General features: G+C 42.8%; 1 protein-coding gene and 1 long non-coding RNA gene across 4 annotated transcripts; one reads left to right on the top strand and one right to left on the bottom strand.

Moving 5' to 3' along the window:
* On the bottom strand, window positions 1-8556 carry LOC144266278 (uncharacterized). Of its 3 annotated transcripts, XR_013346472.1 has the most exons (4): window positions 8473-8556; window positions 7650-7768; window positions 2879-2973; window positions 1-738 (listed from the first exon to the last, which is right to left on the bottom strand). It is a non-coding gene; the product is annotated as an uncharacterized LOC144266278 (long non-coding RNA). The 3 variants fall into 3 exon arrangements; XR_013346471.1 differs by lacking the exon at window positions 8473-8556 and having other exon boundaries at window positions 7650-8179; XR_013346474.1 differs by lacking the exons at window positions 2879-2973; window positions 7650-7768; window positions 8473-8556 and adding an exon at window positions 2287-2863.
* On the top strand, window positions 8273-22522 carry HEMK2 (HemK methyltransferase 2, ETF1 glutamine and histone H4 lysine). The gene is made up of 6 exons (XM_077819704.1): window positions 8273-8522; window positions 13422-13508; window positions 14708-14798; window positions 17472-17555; window positions 19383-19524; window positions 21676-22522. Exons 1-6 carry the CDS (start codon window positions 8392-8394, stop codon window positions 21780-21782), a joined length of 642 nt encoding a protein of 213 aa, XP_077675830.1. The 5' UTR covers window positions 8273-8391; the 3' UTR covers window positions 21783-22522.
* Window positions 22523-23617: the final 1095 nt, after the last annotated feature.

Raw genomic sequence — 23617 nt, 5'->3', positions numbered from 1 at the left:
TCAAGGAAATGATGACATTTATTATAAGTAGTATATGAAACATGTAGTTGAAATATTTTTAAAACGAGTAAAGCAACAAAATGTAATGGGACTGAATTTGTAAAAAACGATCAAATATTAATGTATTTGCATGCCCTCCCCCACCACCTAAAAAAGGGGGAATGACTGTGGAAAACTGCTCTTGGGGACATTTTGTGTGTGTAGTCTGGGGGGCAGGCACTCGGTGGTTTCAGGGATTCCCACAGGCTCATCATTCCTCACTTGGATGCTCGGTGGGGTCCTGCTGTGAGGGGTTTTGGCTGCTAGCAGAGGGTGTGGTCCTCGGAGTCCTACAGGCTCCTTCCATTCTCAGGAGGTTTGGGTCCTCTGCCTCACCAGCACCCTGGGTGGCAGCCGGAGGAGGAGGAGTTAGGGCTGGTTCACAGAGAGGTGCTGTGGCCATGACAGCAAACAGACTCCAAAATTGTTCAGTTACCAGTTCTATGAGCATCAGGAAATGCTCCTTTTCCCTATGGGAATGTCCAATTCCCTAAGCACACCTCCTGCTCCAGGAACCAGTTCATCAGTGTTTCTTCCTGCTGAAGAGCCTGATCCTTCCATGCCCGAGGAACTCAAACTGCTCCTGATTCCTTCTGTTCATGCCAATGAGCAGGTCCTATGGCGGCCTTCTCTGTCTGTCTCTGCAGTGCTGCCCTTGCCCTCCCAGCAGAATGGTTTCCCTCTCAGGAGTCAAAGGTACTGCCAATTCAAAGAAAGTATATGTTGTTTTTCCTTTGGAAGAAACCAAGAAATCCCCCCATATAACATAAATTTGCTGTAGAAGGCCACAATTTTGATAATTTTCAGCATTTCAGGAATGTGACGGTTAAGACTACCCTTGGTTCTCAGACAATTTTTGCAGCCCCTGAGGAAAGAGCAGAGGCTACTAATGGTACATGTACTGAAGTTTTTTTAAATGTAAAATTTTCATAGTGTCTTATGCAGTGTATGGGGAGGGAGGTGGCAGTTCCATCAAGGCGCTATTACCAGTTTGCAATTTTTTCTTTAAGGACTAGCCAACATTTGGAGAACATAGCAGTTTTCAAGAATGGAAATGGAATGGAATGGAAAAGAGAGGTGGCTTTCCAGCCCTGTGGAGAAGATCTGGCAATCTATGCCAGAAATATATTTCTGCTAATGGTCACCTCACTGCATATTGCTGAATGGAGGGGTTTGAACAGTTATGAAGGTGGACTAAGCACATTTGCGCCGTTGTTGAACCTCAAGAACCCACTGGAGTGTCTGCTACCCCAAAAATTTGTTGCAACATTCTTACAGGATTGGGAGGCAATTTGTTGATAAATTGACTATATTCTCACTTAGCATTCACAGTTTCCATGCAATTTTATGGGCATGGTGCTGCTGGAGGTGCTGTCTTTTCAGGTGAAATGTAAAACCAAGGTCTTGATTACTTGTAACTTAAAAATCCCATGCCAATTTTTCCAAGTAGTAGGGCTACTCCCAGGGTCTTGGCCTAAATCCAATTCAAGCAATTATATTCTACCTACCTAAACATTTCCCTTTATGTTCAGTTGGTTATGGTATTATTCATTTTTTCTCCTGAAGTATTGCATAGTGCTACTCTATAATATTTTAAAAAGTCTCTTGCCTTCTCTTCTGGGGTGGCTGCATTTCAATGATGCATGATATGATACCTTGCATATAATAGTTTCTAAAGTTTAGTATGTACTTCAGGATCTTTGAAGAAAAGGTACTAAACAAGTATCAGTCATTTTTACTCCTAAGTGCTTCATCTCTGAAATGATGTCACAAGCTTCTGCAAATTCCACTTTCGAAACACTAATCAGACAAGTATGACATTCAAAAGTGCCCCGTTCAGAAATGAAAAAAACTTGGCCATCAAATATTTCTCACTGTAAGTACTTTAAAACATTTTCAAATCTAGGATCCTACAGTCAGGATCCTAAATCCAGAGTTATGCTCCTATATGAATCCATTTATATACTCCTGTATAAAAATGGCCTAGTTTTCAAATGTTCTATGTACTTGCACCTTCCACCAAATGTATTTCACTGGTGAGGGAAGTGATTCCATTACAAATAGTTTAGAATCTCTTGGCTCATCAAATTTGGATCTGTGATTAATTTCTCTTGTGCCACAGAACACTGAAACAATATCACAATATGACGGCAACATTCTCATCAGTCAGTGGGGGAGTGAGGAAGGGTAAAGGAAAGTATCAATCTATCAGCCAGCCTTTCATGGTGGAATAGAGGGGGAATTCACCTTTTTCTCCTCCTCTCCTGGCTGACTTGGAAGTGGATCCACTCTTACATACTGAGATAATCCCAGTGGCTCCTTTTCACCCCATCCACACGGAGGAAAATCTCAGCTATTTCAACACAGGTGGTCTGTTTGCTCAGACTTCCAGTGAATTGATTTGCCAAATCTAAGCAGAGGAGTGGAGTGCCACTCAGATGTGCACAATTTCTGAGCCTCATGAAGACCTGTAAAGGGCCACAGGCAGCTAAAGAGTTGTGGATTAAGTATCAGTAGATTAAATTAACTGCATTGAGCTCCAAAGAGGATGGGCCATAAAGCTTAATCAGTGCGAACAGGCAAGTTACAATTTCCGTCAAAAAAAAAAATTAATCTCAATAAAGCCTAGTTAGTAACATGGCAAAGATACCATTCAAATGGGAATATTAACAATTTTCAATAATTTCTAGAAATTGAAATAGAATCTGTTTTGGCAAAAACACTGCAGTCTTCTACCAAGAAAAACATTTTATGCAGTTATGCAAGCAATAAAAATAAATGTTCTATAAAATTTAGCCTGAAGGCCTCAGAAAGTATTAAAAAAACAATAATAATTAACCAGAGTTCTTGACGTGTAGAGCAGCCAAAAATAACATCTAGTACAGCTGAAGATGGTGAGGTCATTTCTTGTATTGCACTCCAAACACTGACCACCTGCAGAGATGCAAAAATATTCAAAAGTATCCATTTCCCAAATATAGACAGACTGAAAAATTCTCAGTCTCTTACATGATTTTATTTTGCCGAAATAATGGAATTCAATACACATTTAATGTGCATTACAAGTAGTTGTTCCTATGGTGCAAAACTTCCCCATCCATTTATGAAGCTGATACTGTCTGCCCCTAGAACAAAAGTGCCATGATGCCAGTCTTCAGTATTCTTTTCCAGCTAATCTAAACAGTAACATTGGCATCACCACTTTTAGTCAAAATTTTGCTCTTACAAAAAGAGATAATGTGTCTCTGTTCTACCACAAACAATCATACAAACATAAAATGAACTTTTGTCTAAGGTAATATTTGATGGGGATGTAGCAAATGTCTAATTTTAGCATTCTACTGAATATCAGATAATGCAATATGTATCCAAAACTGAAACAAAGGCCCATAGTGGATATCACAATAAATATAATAGTCACATGTTTTAAATGAGTCATGATCCAAAAGTCATTATTTCACAAACTGCCCAAAAAAACCTAATTTATTCTTCTTTAGGTACGAAAGGAGTCCTCTATATCACAGGGTGAGTGGCTGATTAGCTACTGGAAATACTTGTGTCATAAATATAAAGGGAAGGGTAAACCCCTTTGAAATCCCTCCTGGCCAGGGGAAAGCTCCTCTCACCTGTAAAGAGTTAAGAAGCTAAAGGTAACCTCGCTGGCACCTGACCAAAATGACCAATGAGGAGACAAGATACTTTCAAAAGCTGGGAGGAGGGAGAGAAACAAAGGGTCTGTGTCGGTCTTATGCTCGTCTTTGCCAGGGATAGACCAGGAATGGAGTCTTAGAACTTTTAGTAAGCAATCTAGCTAGGTATGTGTTAGATTATGATTTCTTTAATTGGCTGAGAAAAGAATTGTGCTGAATAGAATAACTATTTCTGTCTGTGTATCTTTTTTGTAACTTAAGGTTTTGCCTAGAGGGGTTCTCTATGTTTTTGAATCTAATTACCCTGTAAGATATCTACCATCCTGATTTTACAGGGGGGATTTCTATATTTCTATTTACTTCTATTTTTATTAAAAGTCTTCTTGTAAAAAAAACTGAATGCTTTTTCATTGTTCTCAGATCCAAGGGTTTGGGTCTGTGGTCACCTATGCAAATTGGTGAGGCTTTTTATCCAACATTTCCCAGGAAAGGGGGGGTGCAAGTGTTGGGAGGATTATTCATTGTTCTTAAGATCCAAGGGTCTGGGTCTGTAGTCACCTAGGCAAATTGGTGAGGCTTTTTACCAAACCTTGTCCAGGAAGTGGGGTGCAAGGTTTTGGGAAGTATTTTGGGGGGAAGGACGCGTCCAAACAGCTCTTCCCCAGTAACCAGTATTAGTTTGGTGGTGGTAGCGGCCAGTCCAAGGACAACGGGGGGAATATTTTGTACCTTGGGGAAGTTTTGACCTAAGCTGGTAAAGATAAGCTTAGGAGGTTTTTCATGCAGGTCCCCACATCTGTACCCTAGAGTTCAGAGTGGGGGAGGAACCTTGACAACTTGTATGAAATTACTGGTTGATTCTAAACCCACAAGAAGGATACAACAGATATAAAATTTTACACTTGTATCTTCCATTTGAGGATCTCAGTGTACTTTATAAACATGAATTAAGCCTCAGAACACACAATGAAGGTAAGTAATAGTATACGCATTTTAAAGATGAGTTAAGTGACTTGTCCTAGGGTTCCACAGTATTAAGGGTCAGAACCAGAAACACAACCTGTGAATGAAGACTTGTAGGTCCCTCCTTTAATCTTTCTAGATATTAAAGTCAACAGAGGTACTACTAGTAATGAAACTTGCCCAGTGAAAACTGTCATTTATTGTTTGATGCGAACTACTTTACTTTGAAAATAATTTGGAAGTATTTTTGCATTCTGTACAATTTCTTCTCACATTGGTTGATAGTTTGACTCCACCTATGGTCAATGGGATGCTTGTCACAGCATTAATATTTTCAAACAGTACAATAAGAAATAAAAACTAAAATTCTGAAGTCACCTCCCTTTTCATATTTAGACCTATTCATTACCTCTTCAGCTCAGGTGTATCACCTTTTTCCTCTCCTTAATGTAGGCTTTTATATCACTATCTTCCAGCTAGTCAAGCACCTTACAAAATTAAATACAAATACTTCAGAGGAACTAAAGTTCATTTACTTTCTCCTTACCATTACTGATCATATTTTTGGTTTGTTCATTTTTGTTTTGTTCTGGAGGATAGGCCAAATTTTTTGTCCCGAACTATTTTCGCCAAATAAATAAATAATAAATAAATAAAAATGCAGATTCGGATTGACCAAAATATTTTGTGAATATGTGTTGGATTGATCCAATTGTTTGGACTGCAAACACTAAAATAAAATCTGAAAGAATTGAAATATTTTGTTTTGACATTTTCTAAATGAAATGTTTTAATCTTTCAATCAAAACAACTTTTAAAAAAAATTATTTCAATTTTATTTAAATATGTTTAAGAAACCTTGAAAATAAAATGAAATGTTTTGTTTCAGGCAAAATGAACCATCTGACCTGAAACAATTTTTTTTTTTATTTTTCAGTACAGAGAATGAACTGAAAAATTAGTTATTTGCTCTACTGCTGCATGAAATACTATATTATCTGATTTTTTACCTTGAAGTTTCCCCTAAGTCCTGCACAGACTCATTCCCTTTAAGACTAGCTTCCCCTGACTGGAGACTAGGGCTGCCGTCATTTGACAATGGCAAAAAAATCACTGAGCCATTTTCTTCTAACATTGAACAAAGAACTTTATTACTTTAGTAAAGATAACAATATTCACCCTAAATCTACTCTTTTCTCTTCAGAGTTGCATCCTAGAACCTTCCTCAGCTCCTCTCTTGCCAGGTTTCCCTTCCTGCTGGGTTGTTGGTTTTTTTTAAGTTTCCTTAATGGTGGAGATGGTTGTTTGAGAACAGATACAGCACTAAAGTATAGAAGAAGTAGAGAGCATGCAACCAGCTGGTGCCACTTTTGTGATCAACTCTTGGGGATGGACAGGGAAACAGATGAGAACTGCTGGGTATGTTTAGACTGACTCTTCCTCAAATAACCATCCAAGACCCAATTATTTAAATTCAAATGTATCTGGCCAAACCCGAATATAAGAATTTAAGATGAATACTCACTGGCAGTAGAAATCTGGTACAATTCTAATGAATACATGGCTGTAATTTTCCTAACTCCATATTCTGATGTTTTGAAATATTTATTATTACAGACACCAGAAGCAACATCACTCCTCTTCATACCACATCTCTAATCATCTTATGAAAGCAAAGCCACCTTTTTTCATAAACTGAAGATCATTTTGGTGCCCAGTCTCACAGCACAGGCTATGTCCAAAAAGCATGAAAAAACATTCCTTTGTGAAAGGGCTGGACAAAGCTCAAAAAGGCTAGCAGGATCCACTGCTGGAGCATAAGATTTCCTGGTCACTTAAATGCAAGATATAGCACTGGAACTAGTCTGCAATATTGGCAGCATCTGGATTTGTTTAAAATATTACTGTATTACACACACAGTGGTGTTGTGTTCTACTTGATATTTTTCTTTTAATTGCTTTCATTCCTGAGCAGGTCCCAAAAAAACTGAGCATAGGAACTATATAACTTACCTACTTTGGGACAGGGTGCCATATGCCAGTAAGGTCATCATCATCCTGAGTTAGGATTAAATCCAAATGGGCTTTTTGTGTTTTCCACATTTTTTTTTTTTAAATGGCCAGTTCATTTATGCTCAGCATAGGAAGAAAAGCTACAACTGCACCTAGAATCTTGACTGAGTGTGCTAAAAAATGGTACAATAGTTACCACTGGTGTGATATGCTAGACAAGAAAGTCTTTGCCTGAACTGGTAGAGGTAGTAGGCCACATTTAGTTTTAATACTGTTAACATTTCAAGCAAATATTATTACTCTTGTAACAGGGCAGGCTCCACTGCTGTCCTGAGATCCCACACAAAAGCTTTGGACACTTTGTTTGTTAGCACTTCGGTGAGTTTTATTTATATTACCTCCACCAACACAATCCCATGTAGCAATTCCATCTCCAGCTTTCCCTATTTTTCAACCCTTTGGCCAGGGAGATAGAGAGCTCTCACCACCCTGAGATCTTACTTCCTCTGGGCTCTGTTAAGGGTTTGTCGACACTTAAAATACTACAGCAACACAGCTACACCACTGTAGTGCTTCGGCGTAGACACTACCTACGCCAACAGGAGGAGTTCTCCCATCAGCTGTCAATGGAGGAATTGTTCTATGCACTTAGGACTGCCTACATGGGGACTTAGTTCAGACTAACTACGCTGCTCAGGGCTGTGGATTTTTCACACCCCTGAGCAACGTAGTTATGTCAACCTAATTTTCTAGCGTACATCAGGCCTTAGCCTCTCCCTGCCGTACTTCCAATGCTTTTTAACTACCCTCTCAGCTAACCAATAATTAGCTCGTCCGCCCCAGTCTGATTAGGTAATTAACTATTCCACTTCTCCATCAGGAAGGGGACTAACGAACACTTAAGTGACCAGAGCACCAAGCCAGCTCCTGGCTCTCAGCACGCTGTCAAACCTCTTGCCTAGATCTGAAAGCAGAACAATATACCTTGTATAGCTTCTTTCACAGCAACACAGATAAGACCTAGTAGAGCAGCCCATCGTGTCCCGACCAATGCAGGATTGTTCTGCAGCTGCCACTTTTGTGATCAGCTCTTGGGGAGATGTCTAGGGAAACAGATGTACCACGTTACATCCCAATAATGCCCTACACTGGTCCCGGAGTTCAGATTTTATATCTGTCCAGCCGAAGGGGACTGACACCGGGCAGCACAGACAAGAGGGGTGGGGAGCAGTTTTCAGAGGAGGCGGGGGGAAGAGAGCCGGAAAAAGGAAGCTCGAGAGGATTTTGCCCGAAGACATTCGGCATTTCTGCTCTGACATTCAGTGACCCGCCCGGCCGGGTGAACGGGGTCTCCGGTGCAGGTCCCCGTGCGACGCGCCGCCCGCACAGGCTAACGGCAAGTCCCTGCTGCGGGCGCCGCGCCCAGCGCCCCGCCCGTCCCGGGGGCCCCTGCGCAGGCGCGCCCGAGCATTCCATGAGAGCAAGGCGGGATCCATCGCTCCGGGCTCGCCCCGAGACAACCTCACTCGACCGCTGATTCGCCGGGATCCTGGAGGACGAGAGGCGGGGCCGAGGCTGCCCTCGCCACAGTAGTGACGGCAGCGGCAGCTACGCGCGTGCGCGGCAGTTTGCGTATCTGCGTCCCTCTCCCCTCACGACAGCGCGAGTCGGTGGAGAATCCGCACATGCGCACTCCGGCGCGGAAGGAAGGGGGCGGTGCTGGGCCATGATCCCCACCCCGCGGCACCAGCACGTGGGACCGCACGGGCCCTTCAGTGAGGTGTACGAGCCGGCCGAGGACACCTACCTGCTGCTGGACGCGCTGGAGCGGGACGCGGCCCAGATCAGAGGCGCGGGGTGCGAGCTGGGGGGGAGGGGAGGAACCAGTGAGGGGCCGGTCAGCAGCCAATGGGAGCAGCCGCTGGTGGGGTGGGAGGAGTCGGCGGCGCCGTGAGCACGTGCCGGTGACAGCCCGCGCAGCGGCTGTTAGGGAGGCGGGGCTGGAGCGAGGACGGGGCGGTAGCTGCTGAGGGGCGTGGTCCGGGCGTGGGGGTGGGCAGGGCTATTGGTTGGCTCCCCTATTGGCTGTCAGTGGTTGCCCGTTGGTACAGTCCAGGCCCTGGCGGGGGCGGCAGCAAAACTCTCGCTGGCTTCAGCGGAGTCTCGCCTTCGCCCTGCGAGTTCTCGCGCCGGGATTCGCCTCGGCTGCGCCGCCCTCAGCGCCTGCGTCATCGGCGTCACCCTGCGCGTGCCCGGGCAGGGAACCGTCCCACGTGCTGGGCGGGGCGCGGGGCGGTCTGAGCCTCGGGGGACCCGGGCGGACCCCGGGCGCTGCGGGTGCTGCCCTGCTGCGGCAGAGTCGTGCGGCAACCAACGGGCAGCTGGCGTGACGCCCGGCTCGTCCGCGGCTAGGTGTGCTGCAGTGGAAGAAAAGGAAGAGGCTCCGATTGTCCTAGTTGGGGTGACCCGCCCCTCACCCCTTTTCAGAATGCAAAACTGGGACACCTGCCGGAGCCCTGCCCCCTCCAGGGCCCCTGAACCCCCTGGCCATGCCAGAGCCTGGTGCTGGTAAGAGCCACCCAGGGAGCCCTGGACCCTCCACCTGTCTTTGGTGGGGGCTGGGGTACCCAAGAGCAGTCCCTGGCCTGTGTTCCTGTCCCCCTCCCAAGGTGCACTGCCAGGCGCTGATGGAGGGTCTATGGCTCTCCACAGCAGACTGGGCTTCTAGGATGGCTCTCACCACAGCCTGGCCAGCTCTGGCTTCTGGCCTCACCCTGGGGCCTAGTGGTGAGTGGAGGGGGCTAAGGCCCACTTGAGAGCCACACACACACTGGAAAGAGGCTGGTGCTGCCCCTAAGCCGGGGGCAGGTGCAGAGTGATGCCACAGGGAATCCAGGATAAATGTAGTCCTGGAATAGTTTAGCCCGGCACTGGGACTTGAAACTAACATTTTGGGACTGTCCCACTCAATTAGGGACGGGTGGTCACCCTACTCATAGCTCCCAAGTAGTTTCAGTAAATAATGTAAACGTCTGCCAGGTCTCAAATCACTGGGTAACTTAGTCCTTGTCGTGATGGTCAGTTTTTTCAGGAATGATGTGACCCAAACCAATTTTACTCTGTGAGGAGTGGAATGATTTTAATTTATTAGAATATAGATTCAGATAGGACTTGGTTCTGTGTTGCTCTTTTTCATACTCAAAATATCTCAAAGTGCATTGCAAATATAATTTAATTTGAATGGGCTCCATACAATGAAATTATCTTGTTGCTTGCCTTGAAATTTCTATTATTTATACATGTCCAGAGCCAGCTCAAATGTGGACCCCTTAGAATAGTTACTCGGCTATGTCTACACTGCAGCTGGGAGCGAGCCTCTGGACTCAGGCTAGTGGAGCTTGAGCTAGTGCACTAAAAATAGCATGGACATTGCACCTCAGGCAGCATCTTGTGCTCTCAAGCCCACTTGATCCCCTTGATCTGAGCTTGGGTGGCTAGCCTGAGTCTCCACAGGAACCACAACATCCACACTGCTGTTTCTAGAGTGCTCACTTGAGCCCTGCTAGTGCAAGTTTGTCACCAAGTGCATTGGGTAGACCTATCCGTGGGATTCCGGTTTCATTGTGACCTGCTCAAAACTCTTAGGCCTTGGCTGCTTGGTGGAGGAGGTGGAAATGCATCTAGAACTGTTGTTTTTGTGTTGTCAATGGATGTTTCCTGTTAACAGAGGGAAGGAAACCTACAATGTGCCCCAGTGAGGGCTGTGATAAGTAGGAAATATCTTGATTCCCCAGGGGACACAAGTTATGACTGGAGAGCTGTCAGTCAGCACAAAACGGATCATAGAATCATAGAATATCAGGGTTGGAAGAGACCTCAGGAGGTCATCTAGTCCAACCCCCTGCTCAAAGCAGGACCTATCCCCAATTAAATCATTCCAGCCAGGGCTTTGTCAAGCCTGACCTTAAAAACTTCTAAGGAAGGAGATTCTACCACCTCCCTAGGTAATGCATTCCAGTGTTTCACCACCCTCCTAGTGAAGAAGTTTTTCCTAATATCCAACCTAAACCTCCCCCACTGCAACTTGAGACCATTACTCCTTGTCCTGTCCTCTTCTACCACTGAGAATAGTCTAGAACCATCCTCTCTGGAACCACCTCTCAAGTAGTTGAAAGCAGCTATCAAATCCCCTCTCATTCTTCTCTTCTGCAGACTAAACAATCCCAGTTCCCTCAGCCTCTCCTCATAAGTCATGTGTTCCAGACCCCTAATCATTTTTGTTGCCCTTCGCTGGACTCTCTCCAATTTATCCACATCCTTCTTGTAGTGTGGGGCCCAAAACTGGACACAGTACTCCAGATGAGGCCTCACCAATGTCTAATAGAGGGGAACGATCACGTCCCTCGATCTGCTGGCTATGCCCCTACTTATACATCCCAAAATGCCATTGGCCTTCTTGGCAACAAGGGCACACTGTTGACTCATATCCAGCTTCTCATCCACTGTCACCCCTAGGTCCTTTTCCGCAGAACTGCTGCCGAGCCATTCGGTCCCTAGTCTGTAGCTGTGCATTGGTTTCTTCCGTCCTAAGTGCAGGACCCTGCACTTATCCTTATTGAACCTCATCAGATTTCTTTTGGCCCAGTCCTCCAATTTGTCTAGGTCCCTCTGTAATCCTATCCCTACCCTCCAGCGTATCAACCACTCCTCCCAGTTTAGTATCATCCGCAAATTTGCTTAGAGTGCAATCCACACCATCCTCCAGATCATTTATGAAGATATTGAACAAAACCGGCCCCAGGACCGACCCCTGGGGCACTCCACTTGACACCGGCTGCCAACTAGACATGGAGCCATTGATCACTACCCGTTGAGCCCGACAATCTAGCCAACTTTCTACCCACTTTATAGTGCATTCATCCAGCCCATGCTTCTTTAACTTGCTGGCAAGAATACTGTGGGAGACCGTGTCAAAAGCTTTGCTAAAGTCAAGAAACAATACATCCACTGCTTTCCCTTCATCCACAGAACCAGTAATCTCATCATAGAAGGCGATTAGATTAGTCAGGCATGACCTTCCCTTGGTGAATCCATGCTGACTGTTCCTGATCACTTTCCTCTCGTGTAAGTGCTTCAGGATTGATTCCTTGAGGACCTGCTCCATGATTTTTCCGGGGACTGAGGTGAGGCTGACTGGCCTGTAGTTCCCAGGATCCTCCTTCTTCCCTTTTTTAAAGATTGGCACTACATTAGCCTTTTTCCAATCATCTGAGACTTCCCCCGATCGCCACGAGTTTTCAAAGATAATGGCCAATGGCTCTGCAATCACAGCCGCCAATTCTTTTAGCACTCTCGGATGCAACACATCCGGCCCCATGGTCTTGTGCACGTCCAGCTTTTCTAAATAGTCCCGAACCACCTCTTTCTCCACAGAGGGCTGGCCATCTACTCCCCATGTTGTGATGCCCAGCGCAGCAGTCTGGGAGCTGTCCTTGTTAGTGAAGACAGAGGCAAAAAAAGCATTGAGCACATTAGCTTTTTCCACATCCTCTGTCACTAGGTTGCCTCCCTCATTCAGTAAGGGGCCCACACTTTCCTTGGCTTTCTTCTTGTTGCCAACATACCTGAAGAAACCCTTCTTGTTACTCTTGACATCTCTTGCTAGCTGCAGCTCCAGGTGCGATTTGGCCCTCCTGATTTCATTCCTACATGCCCGAGCAATATTTTTATACTCTTCCCTGTTCATATGTCCAACCTTCCACTTCTTGTGAGTTTTTTATGTTTAAGATCCGCTAGGATTTCACCGTTAAGCCAAGCTGGTCGCCTGCCATATTTACTATTCTTTCGACTCATCGGGATGGTTTGTCCCTGTAACCTCAACAGGCATTCCTTGAAATACAGCCAGCTCTCCTGGACTCCTTTCCCCTTCATGTTGGTCCCCCAGGGGATCCTACCCATCCGTTCCCTGAGGGAGTCGAAGTCTGCTTTTCTGAAGTCCAGGGTCCGTATCCTGCTGCTTACCTTTCTTCCCTGTGTCAGGATCCTGAACTCAACCAACTCATGGTCACTGCCTCCCAGATTCCCGTCCACTTTTGCTTCCCCCACTAATTCTTCCCTGTTTGTGAGCAGCAGGTCAAGAAAAGCTCCCCCCCCCAGTTGGCTCCTCTAGCACTTGCACCAGGAAATTGTCCCCTATGCTTTCCAAAAACTTCCTGGATTGTCTATGCACTGCTGTATTGCTCTCCCAGCAGATATTAGGAAGATTAAAGTCACCCATGAGAACCAGGGCGTGCGATCTAGTAGCTTCTGCGAGTTGCCGGAAGAAAGCCTCATCCACCTCATCCCCCTGGTCCGGTGGTCTATAGCAGACTCCCACCACTACATCACTCTTGTTGCTCACACTTCTAAACTTAATCCAGAGACACTCAGGTTTTTCTGCAGTTTCGTACCGGAGCTCTGAGCAGTCATACTGCTCCCTTACATACAGTGCTACTCCCCCACCTTTTCTGCCCTGCCTGACCTTCCTGAACAGTTTATAACCATCCATGGCAGTACTCCAGTCATGTGATCATATGGCACACCACTCATCTTGAGCTTGAGGGCAGTATAACCAGTAAACTTCATTATTAGTGCGGTCTCCAGTGGCTGCAGGTTTGACAGCATTACCTGATCCAGGCCTGCATATGTCCATCCTAGAAACTCTTGTGAATCGGGTATTTTAATTACTTTGCACTGATTATTTTTATTTAAATTTAGAGTTGAGATCTCCCTTGAAGTAGGAGCTGGATCGGGTGTGGTTTCAGCATTTCTGGCTTCCATTGTTGGACCCAGTGCATTGTACATGTAAGTATTATAATACCAATTTTTTAGATTGTTGCAGCTAATAATATAAGAATACTTAGCTCTTACGATATATAGTGCTTTTCATTTCAAAATATTTTACAGTCACCAACCATGTAGAGAAATGGTATCTCCATTTTACAAATGGATTTTTAAAGACATTTAGATTCCTATCCCCCCATTGATTTCAGTGAGAGTTTAGACACCTAAAGAGCTTTGAAAATCTGGCCCTAAATTACTTGCTCAAGACCACCTATTGGTTTAGTAGTAGAGCCAGGACTAGAGTTCTGAAATTCCTTCTTCCCAGCTTGAGCTCCATCTGTAGTCATGTTGTCTCTACCATGTTTACTCAGAACTTGATCCTGCAAACACTTGTCTAACGTTACTCATATGAGTTGTTCTGTTGAGCTCAGTGGGAATACTCACATGTGTAACATTAAGCAAATGCTCAAGAGTTTGCAGGGCTGGGCCTCACTGAGTACCTATTATGCAGTGCCATAGTTAGAAAGGCAGTCTCATTATAAACACTTGTTTTCACAGACAGAATCATTTTAGGCTGAATATCTAATGTCTGTTCTCAAGCCAAATTTTGTTTGAAAGTCTGGTAAAATTCTCTTGGCCTTTTATGAGTTATCTGAGCACAAAATGTAGAAAACGTTGATATTGTAGTATGTTGTATTGCTTGAGAAATAGTATGTCATAATTTAATTCAAGACAATTGTAATGCATCCGCAGATGAGGACAAAGTTATAGTTGTGTCTGAGCGTGCAACCTTAACTTTAACATTTCCTTGACTTTTGAGTACTTAGGCAACCCTAATGTTGTCTTAGCATAGTGTTATTGTATGAAATTTCATATGTGAAGAGCCACAGTACGAGCAACAAGAATTGTATGTTCTTTTCAAAGCTTAGATGATGATTATTCAGTAAGGCTATGTCTACACTACAAGATGGGGTGAAAACAGCGGGTCTGTACTCAGCATGGCTCAGCCAGAACTCTGCTGCTGCTACCGCAGTTATGCTGCTATTTATACTTCTGCTAACTGGATGAGAGCTAGTGTGAGTACGTGTGCGTGAGCAGGGGAATCACATTCATTTACACACAAGGCTTGAGGTCACATCACATAATAGCATTCACATTCTTACGTTAATTTTTTAGTTATATCTTGTCATGTTGATGTGATATTAATATTTTGCTTTCAGATGTACAGATATCAACCCTATAGCAGCTTTTTGTACCTTGGAGACAGCTGTACTTAACAAAGTTCACATTCACCCAGTAATTACTGACTTGGTAAGATACAAATTCCTATAACTGGACCTTCTAATAGTTTTGCAGTTCTTACAATGTACTGTGGGAGGCTTGCTTGTAACCATTCAGATACTGTCCCTTCACGTTGAAAGAAAGAAAAGGGGCAATGGATGTGTTTTAATTAGGCCACAGTTTTATTCACTTAACATATCTGGGACTACCCAACAATAAATTGTACAGCAGGTCATCATTATTTCCACCTACTCGGGAGGGCTGCTGTCAGCCCTCCCCCGTTCTCAACCTGGTCCTAGCCAGCCTATTGCTGCAACCCCACTACCCTCCCCTCGTATGAGGCGTTAAGGGGGCTGGAAAGCAGGGAAGGGATTGGTTCCCCACTGTACCTCATGTTAGGAGCCCCAACCTCCCTTGCCCAGCTACCTTAAGGGATGCTTTCCTCTAAGTCTACTTCCAAATCTATTTAATCTGAGAACCGTATCTGTAACGAACACTGGACACATTTGTTGTTAAGTGATGACATTTTGACTTTGACTCCTCGCCTACCCCACTGGGTCCCTTATCTGCTGTGGAGAAGATGGAAAAAACCTGCCCCACCTCGTCCAATCTGGTGGTGAGGAGAAAATTCCTTTGCAGCTCCAGAAGAAGTTGAGTAGCGTCATGCTCACAGCAGATCATGAAGAAACCAAGTCCTACTCGGATCCCATCACTAGGAGGGTGGGTGTTGCCAGCCTGATCACAGTGAAAGTATGTTTCTCTGGAACTGTTCAGGGTATAGTTGCCTCTAGGCACATGAAAGGACAGTGTCCCCCTTCTAACCTGGTCCAGCCACTTCCTGTTCTTCCCTGGTCTGTCCACGTAAATTTTCCCCTTCCTCTCTCCTCTGCCACCCACTTGCAGAGGGGGCCCAAATAAGGGCAACAACCCTTCCAGCCAGACAGACAAAGAACCCGGTACACTCAGATGGTATTCACTGCCATATGTTAGTAAGATACAACAGTCTTGTATGCCACAATATATATTTGTTTTATTAAATTGTAAAGCACTCTGGTGGATGGCAGTAGCTTGGACACAGTTGCAAGCTTACAGAAAACTAAGTAAAAACTGATCACAGCGCCCACTGTTCCCTCAAAAATTGGTGCAGAAAACCCAAATAGAAAGGCTGATGAAAAGAGAGGGACAAAAACAGCTGATAAGGGACCAAACTCAATCTGAAAAGAAAATGTACTTCAAATGAGACTCTAAAGCAATACAAATGTAGAGCAAATACTACATAATCAGGGAATGGATTTGAAACTGTTAACACCTGGAGCTTTCTTATTAATGTTGTACCCATGACAGTAATGCTCTGCCAATGCACAAGTCTAAATCTTTTTTTGTTATAAATTCTGGTTGCTAATGATTTAAAAAAACAAAAACAACCTTCCAAGCAGTGCATTATGGGAAACTTAAGTTTCACGTTTTCCTCAGTGAGCTCTTTTAACTTGTAAAAAATCTTGAGAATTTAATGAAAGATGACAGATTCAGCTAATTCTAATTATTGGCAAATGAACCCTTCTTCATTTGGGAATTAGACTATACACAGAGGCCTGTATAAAGTAGTTGATGAACAGCTAACAGATGATAAACTTTTAATCACTTCTGAACAGGGATGGATATGAATCTGTAAGCAAGCTCTTTTAATTAGTATAGGTTTTTCTTTCATCCTCTTACTATTCTGTATCTCTAGTTCATGTTTTGGGACCCTGTTGTGTATGTCGTCATACAATAAATTTATATTTTTACTTGTCCCATTCTGTGGGCTGCCCTTGCACGTTGAAAGACAGGTTTAGTGTTGTTGGACCAGGAATAGGGGCTGAGCTATTCAGAACCAAAGAGGACAATTTAATGCATTGCTATGAATGGAAGGTGAAATATGAGTGGTCCCAACTCTATTTATTTTGATTTATAAAAATATGAAATAATCCAACCCTTCCTATGAGGAATCACTTGCAGTATAGTCATCCTAGAAGAAGGAATGCTTGATTTTATAGAGAAATTATCTAGTTCTCTTATTGAGATAAATTACTCAACCTTGTAATTTAACCACATATAAAATGAATTATTATCTCGCAACCAGGTCATTTTTATTGTTATCTACTAAATAAAGCACCTGTAATTAGCATGTATTTAAAACACTTTGCTTAGAAAGGGTCCTTGAAATTTACTTTTTCATATTGTCCATTATTGACTTTTGGTTTTGGTAACTAAAAAGATAAGAAAAATAGATGGTGGCAACATGGTCACCTTTTGCTTGGCTGGCTAAATTTATGGGAAATTGCACAGATTTGTGTTTTTCAAAATACTTCCCTTGTACTCTTGTCATACAGAAAATAAGAAAGAAGTATCTTAATTAACAGTCTGTTTTGGCTTAAGTCGTTTGAAGTAAGTCAGGTTTCCATAGCTAAGTACAGGACTCTTTCTGTATCTCAGTAGTGTATAACTGTTCGAGAACCTATTAATTTTCTTCCTGTCTTGATAATGATTGATTATATTCAAAGTTTACTCTCTCATTTTAGTCCCATATATGACAAATCTGCAGTCTCACAATACATACTGTATAATGAGAAATGTGTGTTCCTGCCATAAATAAAAAATATAGCTAATAAAAGAACTGCCGAAGTATAACTAACTTGTTTCCTACCTTGCTTTCATCTCTAGGTCACAGGATTGTTACCAAGATTAAGTGGGAAAGTTGATCTCCTACTGTTTAATCCACCATATGTGGTAACCCCTTCTGAAGAGGTAGGGATCACTGAGATTTGAGGAGATGCAATTAAAAAAAAAACTTCTGCAGCTCAGTGGATATGAAAAATTACTCGTTTCTGATATGATAAATTGGTTTGTAATCTCTAGTCGTGAGTTGCAGTGCTTTGAAAAAGTAGTGAGGGGTCATGTGGAGCCAGTTGTGATAACAGAACTGTTTGCAGTAAATATGAATCACTCACCTTACTGCACTTTTTGCATAAGAGCTAAAGGACACTAGTGACCACTGTTCCACAAAATATTGCTCCATCCTTGTAGGTGGAATTCAGTAAATCCATGTCTACACAGGGATACTTAGGAATCACTAAAGGTGTGAAGTCAGGGCGCATAAATTAAAGCATGCTTAATCCCCCATGTCAGTGCTCTTATTCAGGAGTAAAGTGGCTTTAGTTCTCGAACTTTGATTAAGGGCTTGTCTACACTTAAAATACTGTAGTGGGGTAGCTGCACCGATGCCGGCGCACTTGTAGCGCTACAGTGAAGATCCTACCTACACCAATGGGAGGGCTTCTGCCTTTGGCGTAGGTACTCCATCTCCTGAGAGGCGGTAGCTGTGTCAACAGGAGAAGCACTCCCATTGACATAGCGCTGTCTATCCCGGGGCTTAGGTCACAAAACTGCATCACTCAGGTGTGTGGATTTTCCACGCCCCTTGAGTGACATAGTTATACTGACATAAATTGCTAATGTAGACAAAGTTACAACAAACTAATTCCACTTCATTCCTGAATAAGATCCACATGGAGGTTTAACCATGCTTTAATTTAAGTGCATTGACTTTACACCTTTAGTTGATTTGCCTTAACTTTCCTGATTAGCTGCATGTAGACAAGCCCTAAGAGATTTTCATTTCGATCTGTCAGATATTTTCCATTGGAATGATTTTCTGGTGGAAAATGCCTTTTTCACAAAAACAGAATTTTCAGGGATGAGTGTCTTGGCTCTCACCTCCCATGGCAGCCTACCCAAAGGCTCTTTATGCCTGCAGGGAGAAACAGAAATTGACGAGAGCCATCCAGATGGGCAGTTGACAAGCTGAAAAATTCTGTTTTAGTTCTCCCAAAATGGAATCTTTCAGAATTTCTGGCTTGTGAAAAATCTTGAGCTATTTACTTTTTCGTCCAAAATTGGGATTACATTTTTCCAAAACCTCAACGTTTTCTATGGGACAGAAATTCCTTTTTCTGGACTGCTCTAATTTTCGCCTTTCATTTGTATTCTTCAGGACTCTTGAGGCATGTCTACACTGCAATAAAACATCCACAGGTGGCCCATGTCAGCTGACTTGGGTCGTGGGGCTCAAGCTCCAGGGCTGTAAACTGGAGTGTATAAAACTGTGAAGGAGGAGTTCCGAGAGTCCAGGCTCCTGCTCTAATCCAAACATCTACACTGCAGTTTTATAGCCCTGCATCCTGAACCCCAGAGCCCAAGTCAGCCACAAGTGTTTTATTGCAGCGTAGACATATCCTTGGTGGAATTTATGCAAATACTTTCCATATGCATCTAGAGGAAAGTATATGCTTTGAATGTTACAAAACGTGTCTATTTCCAAACAGCGTCAACAAAGACCTTTAAATCCAAACAGAGCTCATCTATTTGGAGGATAAGTCTGAAATTTGACTTGTATGCTGCATAAACAAAACTGCCATGTAGCAATTTTACTATTGAAATGGTTTTAATTCAATAAGCTCCTTAGGATAGGGACTGTGGTAATGCTCTTCCTCAAGTGTCATGAACATATATAGCACTCTGTAGTCATATGTAAACGGTTAGTAAAAAAATTCATCTTCCTTTAATTTCTCCTAGGTACAAAGCCATGGAATAGAGGCAGCCTGGGCTGGAGGCAAAAATGGCAGAGAGATAATGGATAGACTTTTTCCTTTAGTGCCAAACCTGCTTTCAACAGGAGGATTATTCTATTTAGTTACAATTAAAGAGAACAACCCAGGTATATAAAATCCTATATAAAAATATATAGTTTGCTAAACTATATATTACTAATGCATACATAAAAACTATGAGTACAAGACTAAGGTGCTATAGCTAATCAGACATTGCCACTATTACGCAAGAATGGGAAACCTTGGATTGAGTAATATCTCAGAGAAATGAGATGGCCTGTACATGGCAGTAGTAAGTCACACTTGGTTAATAACATTTATTAGTATGGAAACATTTTGGGCTAAATTCACAGGGAGGACTTGGTTGAGCATTGCAGTAGTCAACTTTTAGGCACCCTTCTGCTAAGTTGTATTCATGATCCCAAGTCAGGTTCCCTATACAATGCACTGGGAGACTTAGGTGCCTAAAAAGATTCACAGAAGTCAGCATGCTAAGCCAGCCAATAGGAAATGACAAGGAGGGGGTGTGGCCTAAACCCTGTCTCTCAAAGGAGTTATGTGCCTAACTCTGGCCTTGATGGAGGCACCTCCCTCTACTTGGAATTCATAGTAGTGAACCCTCTCCTGGAGTTGGGTGCCTAAGCCAGGTCAGCCCTTTTTGAAGAAATATCGTGGTGGTGGTCGTAGTGCCTCCTTGCATGCCCAATAGCCCAGTGGTTAGAGTATCACCCAGGATGTTGGAGACACTGGTTCAAATCCCCACTCTGTTGGATTGGGAGCAGGGACTTGAACATGGGTCTCACTTCCCAGCTGAGTACCCTAACCACTGGACTTTAGAGACTCTCTCTTTTTCAATGAATAGTTAACTATTTTATACAAAATGGAACAACTTCGACAGGAGAGACTAAGAGAGACCCACCCCAGACTAGCCCATTGCCCAACAGTTAGGGGACTGACGTGGGAAACCCACATTCAGTTCTCTGCTCCACATTAGGGAGAGTGGGGATTTGAATGCTGGTTTCCCACATCCTGTGTGAGTACTGTAACTACTGGGAGTAAAGTGTGTGGGAGGGGCAGCACTGCCTCTTCCTCAGCTGTGTCTTGTGCAGGGTCCAATCAAGTAGATGTGCTCTATGGCAGCCTCTGAGCATGTGTACTGGATTGTGCTCCACAGGTGAGCTAAGTGAGGGGGAATGCTTTCTTTGTGAATCCTGCTATGGCTTAGGCATGAGTAAGGTGCCAAGCTGCTTGGTGGTTTCAGGGCTGAGGCAGCTGAGCATGTGCCCATTGGCTGAAATTTAGGCACCTTGGGGACTTCACCAGTGAACACTGAGGTGCCTAGGGACTTTAGGCTCCTACAAGGTTAGGTGGCAGCTGAGTAGGGGTATAAGGTTCTAAATTTCTGCTTAAACACTTTACATGACAGCCCCACTTGTGAATCCTACCCTTTCTGGCAAGTTTTACTGTAGGGTTTTCAGATTAATTTGTGTGCTTTGTACACATCCTTTTATCAAAGCTTCTGCCTTTATAAAACCTTTGTTCAAGCCACTACTTAGTATATGCAGGAGAAAATACTGTCCATTACAACACTGACCCAAGTAGTATGGGAAGTATGGATTTCATCTGCTAAAGTGAAACTAACACTGAAGTGTGGAATTACTCCAGGGTGCTCCCACATTTGAACATTTTCAGACAGGGCTTAAATACCAGACTTGCAGTTGTACTCTGCTGGAAATTTACAAAAAAAAACAAGCACCAACCCTTTTTTATTAAATACTTGAAACCTGAGTATAGTGGTGATTTTTTTTTTTTTAATTGAAGCAGTTAGTTAAGATAGGAATATTGATTCATTATACTGTGATTCTAACTAATTTGCAGTTTCAGTATAACTGCACTTAATTCTTTCTGGCTTTTGTGTTAATATACAGAATATTAAAAGCATACAAGCACTTAAACTTTGAGCACATTTTTTAATCTTAAACTTATTTACCAATACAATTACGTACTTAGTATATTTTTCAAAGACATTAAAATCCAACATTTCCAGTAGAAAGCCAAGTTCATGTGGTTTTGTTGGATGACTACTTTAAATAAATTGTTCTAATCGCCTGAAGGAGCATGATGGATATTTTATGAGACTATGTAATCTTTTGTTTTGTAATTTGCTTTTAGCAAATAAATCACTTTAAGGCAGGATGGGCTTTTTAGGTGGCGATCAACATAAACTGAACTGTAATGCTGTACCTTTTTAATTACAGATGAAATTTTGGAAACAATGAAGAAATACGGTTTAAGGGGTACTAGAGTACTTTCTAGACAAGCAGGAAGAGAAACTCTCACAATTCTCAAATTCATCAAGTCCTGATGACTGCTCTTAAATCTTCCATTGCTGAAGATGTTGAAAGTTAAACACAAATGGTGTTACAATGGCTAGGCTATTTTGTGACTATAAACTATAACTCAACAGATTTTGAAAAAATTATCCTGTCTCCTGACCTGTGCAGGAAAATTGAGCAAAATGTTCATTGTTGTTCCCTTAACCTGGCCGTCAACCCACTGTGATCTGTAATCAGTGAGGGCAAAGTTGTTTCTGGACTTGGTTTTCTATGTTGCATAGTGGAACAGTAGCTGAAATGTAAACTTTAAAAATTGGCAGTCACACTTTAAAATGTGGAAATTCACTGGTATTTATTTCATTTTATAACTGGAATATTTTTATGTGATCACGCATTTAATATTTTTAACTACTTTTGTCGTTCATTATGGGTTCTCAAAACCATGTTCTTGCTTTTAGTACTTTGTCTTGTCTTATGGTAATTATTCTGTACAGATAGCTGGTTTAAATTAATACTTAAGAAGCCACTGATCATGAGGTTAGTGGCCTCAGTCTTACATTTTGTACTTGTTGCAGAATCCCCAAAAGCCTAGTGCATAGAAACTAATTTTGCTCACATAGTCGGGAAAACTCTTGATCTTATCTTGCTACTGTATTATCACTATGACTATTCCAACAGATGTACCCAATATGGAGTTCTGTTATATATCATCCAGGGTCTTTAAGCTAAATGCTATGGGCTAATAAACATTGTAAAAGGTTCCATTCAATTTAATCAATTGTACAAAATTATTTTAGGGTAGAGACTAATTTTAGACTATAAAAAGGAAGACTTCGTTAAAAGGTACTTTCAGTAGAGCCTAGAAAACTAACCAGTGACAGTTCTTTGTGAAGCAGGTCCATATATGACTATGGTATGATACCATTCCTATACTAATGCACCATAAAATGTATGGGCTGGAGACTTGTATGGTCTGATTATCTCCCTATATTTAAGCCCCTTCGTTTTCAGATTAAACCGGTTTTTACTGAAAAAATCCTGGGTTTTAAAAGAAGTATTATTCATTTTTTTTTCTGATTTTCACCCTACTTTTGTATCATTCAAATATATAAAAAATAACTTGTTTTATTGGAAAATACAATACATTGCATGAGATATATGTATTATGATAATACATTAGTCTGAATAGAATATCAGGGTTGGAAGGGACCTCAGGTGGTCATCTAGTTCACCCCCCTGCTCAAAGCAGGACCAATCCCCAACTAAATCATCCCAGCCAGGGCTTTGTGAAGCCTGACCTTAAAAACCTCAAAGGAAGGAGATTCCACCACCTCCGTAGGTAACCCATTCCAGTGCTTCACTACTCTCCTAGTGAAAAAGTTTTTCCTAATATCCAACCTAAACCTCCCCCACTGCAACTTGAGACTATTACTTCTTGTTCTGTCATCTGCCACCACTGAGAACAGTCTAGATCCACCCTCTTTGGAACCCCATTTCAGGTAGTTGAAAGCAGCTATCAAATCCCCCCTCATTCTTCTCTTCCGCAGACTAAACAATCCCAGTTCCCTCAGCCTCTCCTCATAAGTCATGTGTTCCAGTCCCCTAATCATTTTTGTTGCCCTCTGCTGGACTTTCCAATTTTTCCACATCCTTCTTGTAGTGTGGGGCCCAAAACTGGACACAGTTGGCCTCCAGATGAGGCCTCACCAGTGCTGAATAGAGGGGAATGATCACGTCTCTCGATCTGCTGGCAATGCTTCTTCTTATACACCCCAAAATGCCATTGGCCTTCTTGGCAACAAGGGCAAATGTTGACTCATATCCAGCTTCTCGTCCATTGTAACCCCTAAGTCCTTTTCTGCAG

Source organism: Eretmochelys imbricata, chromosome 1 (genome assembly GCF_965152235.1).
Source record: "Eretmochelys imbricata isolate rEreImb1 chromosome 1, rEreImb1.hap1, whole genome shotgun sequence".
NCBI lineage: Eukaryota > Metazoa > Chordata > Testudines > Cheloniidae > Eretmochelys > Eretmochelys imbricata.
This window is presented reverse-complemented; position numbering and strand designations above follow the sequence as displayed.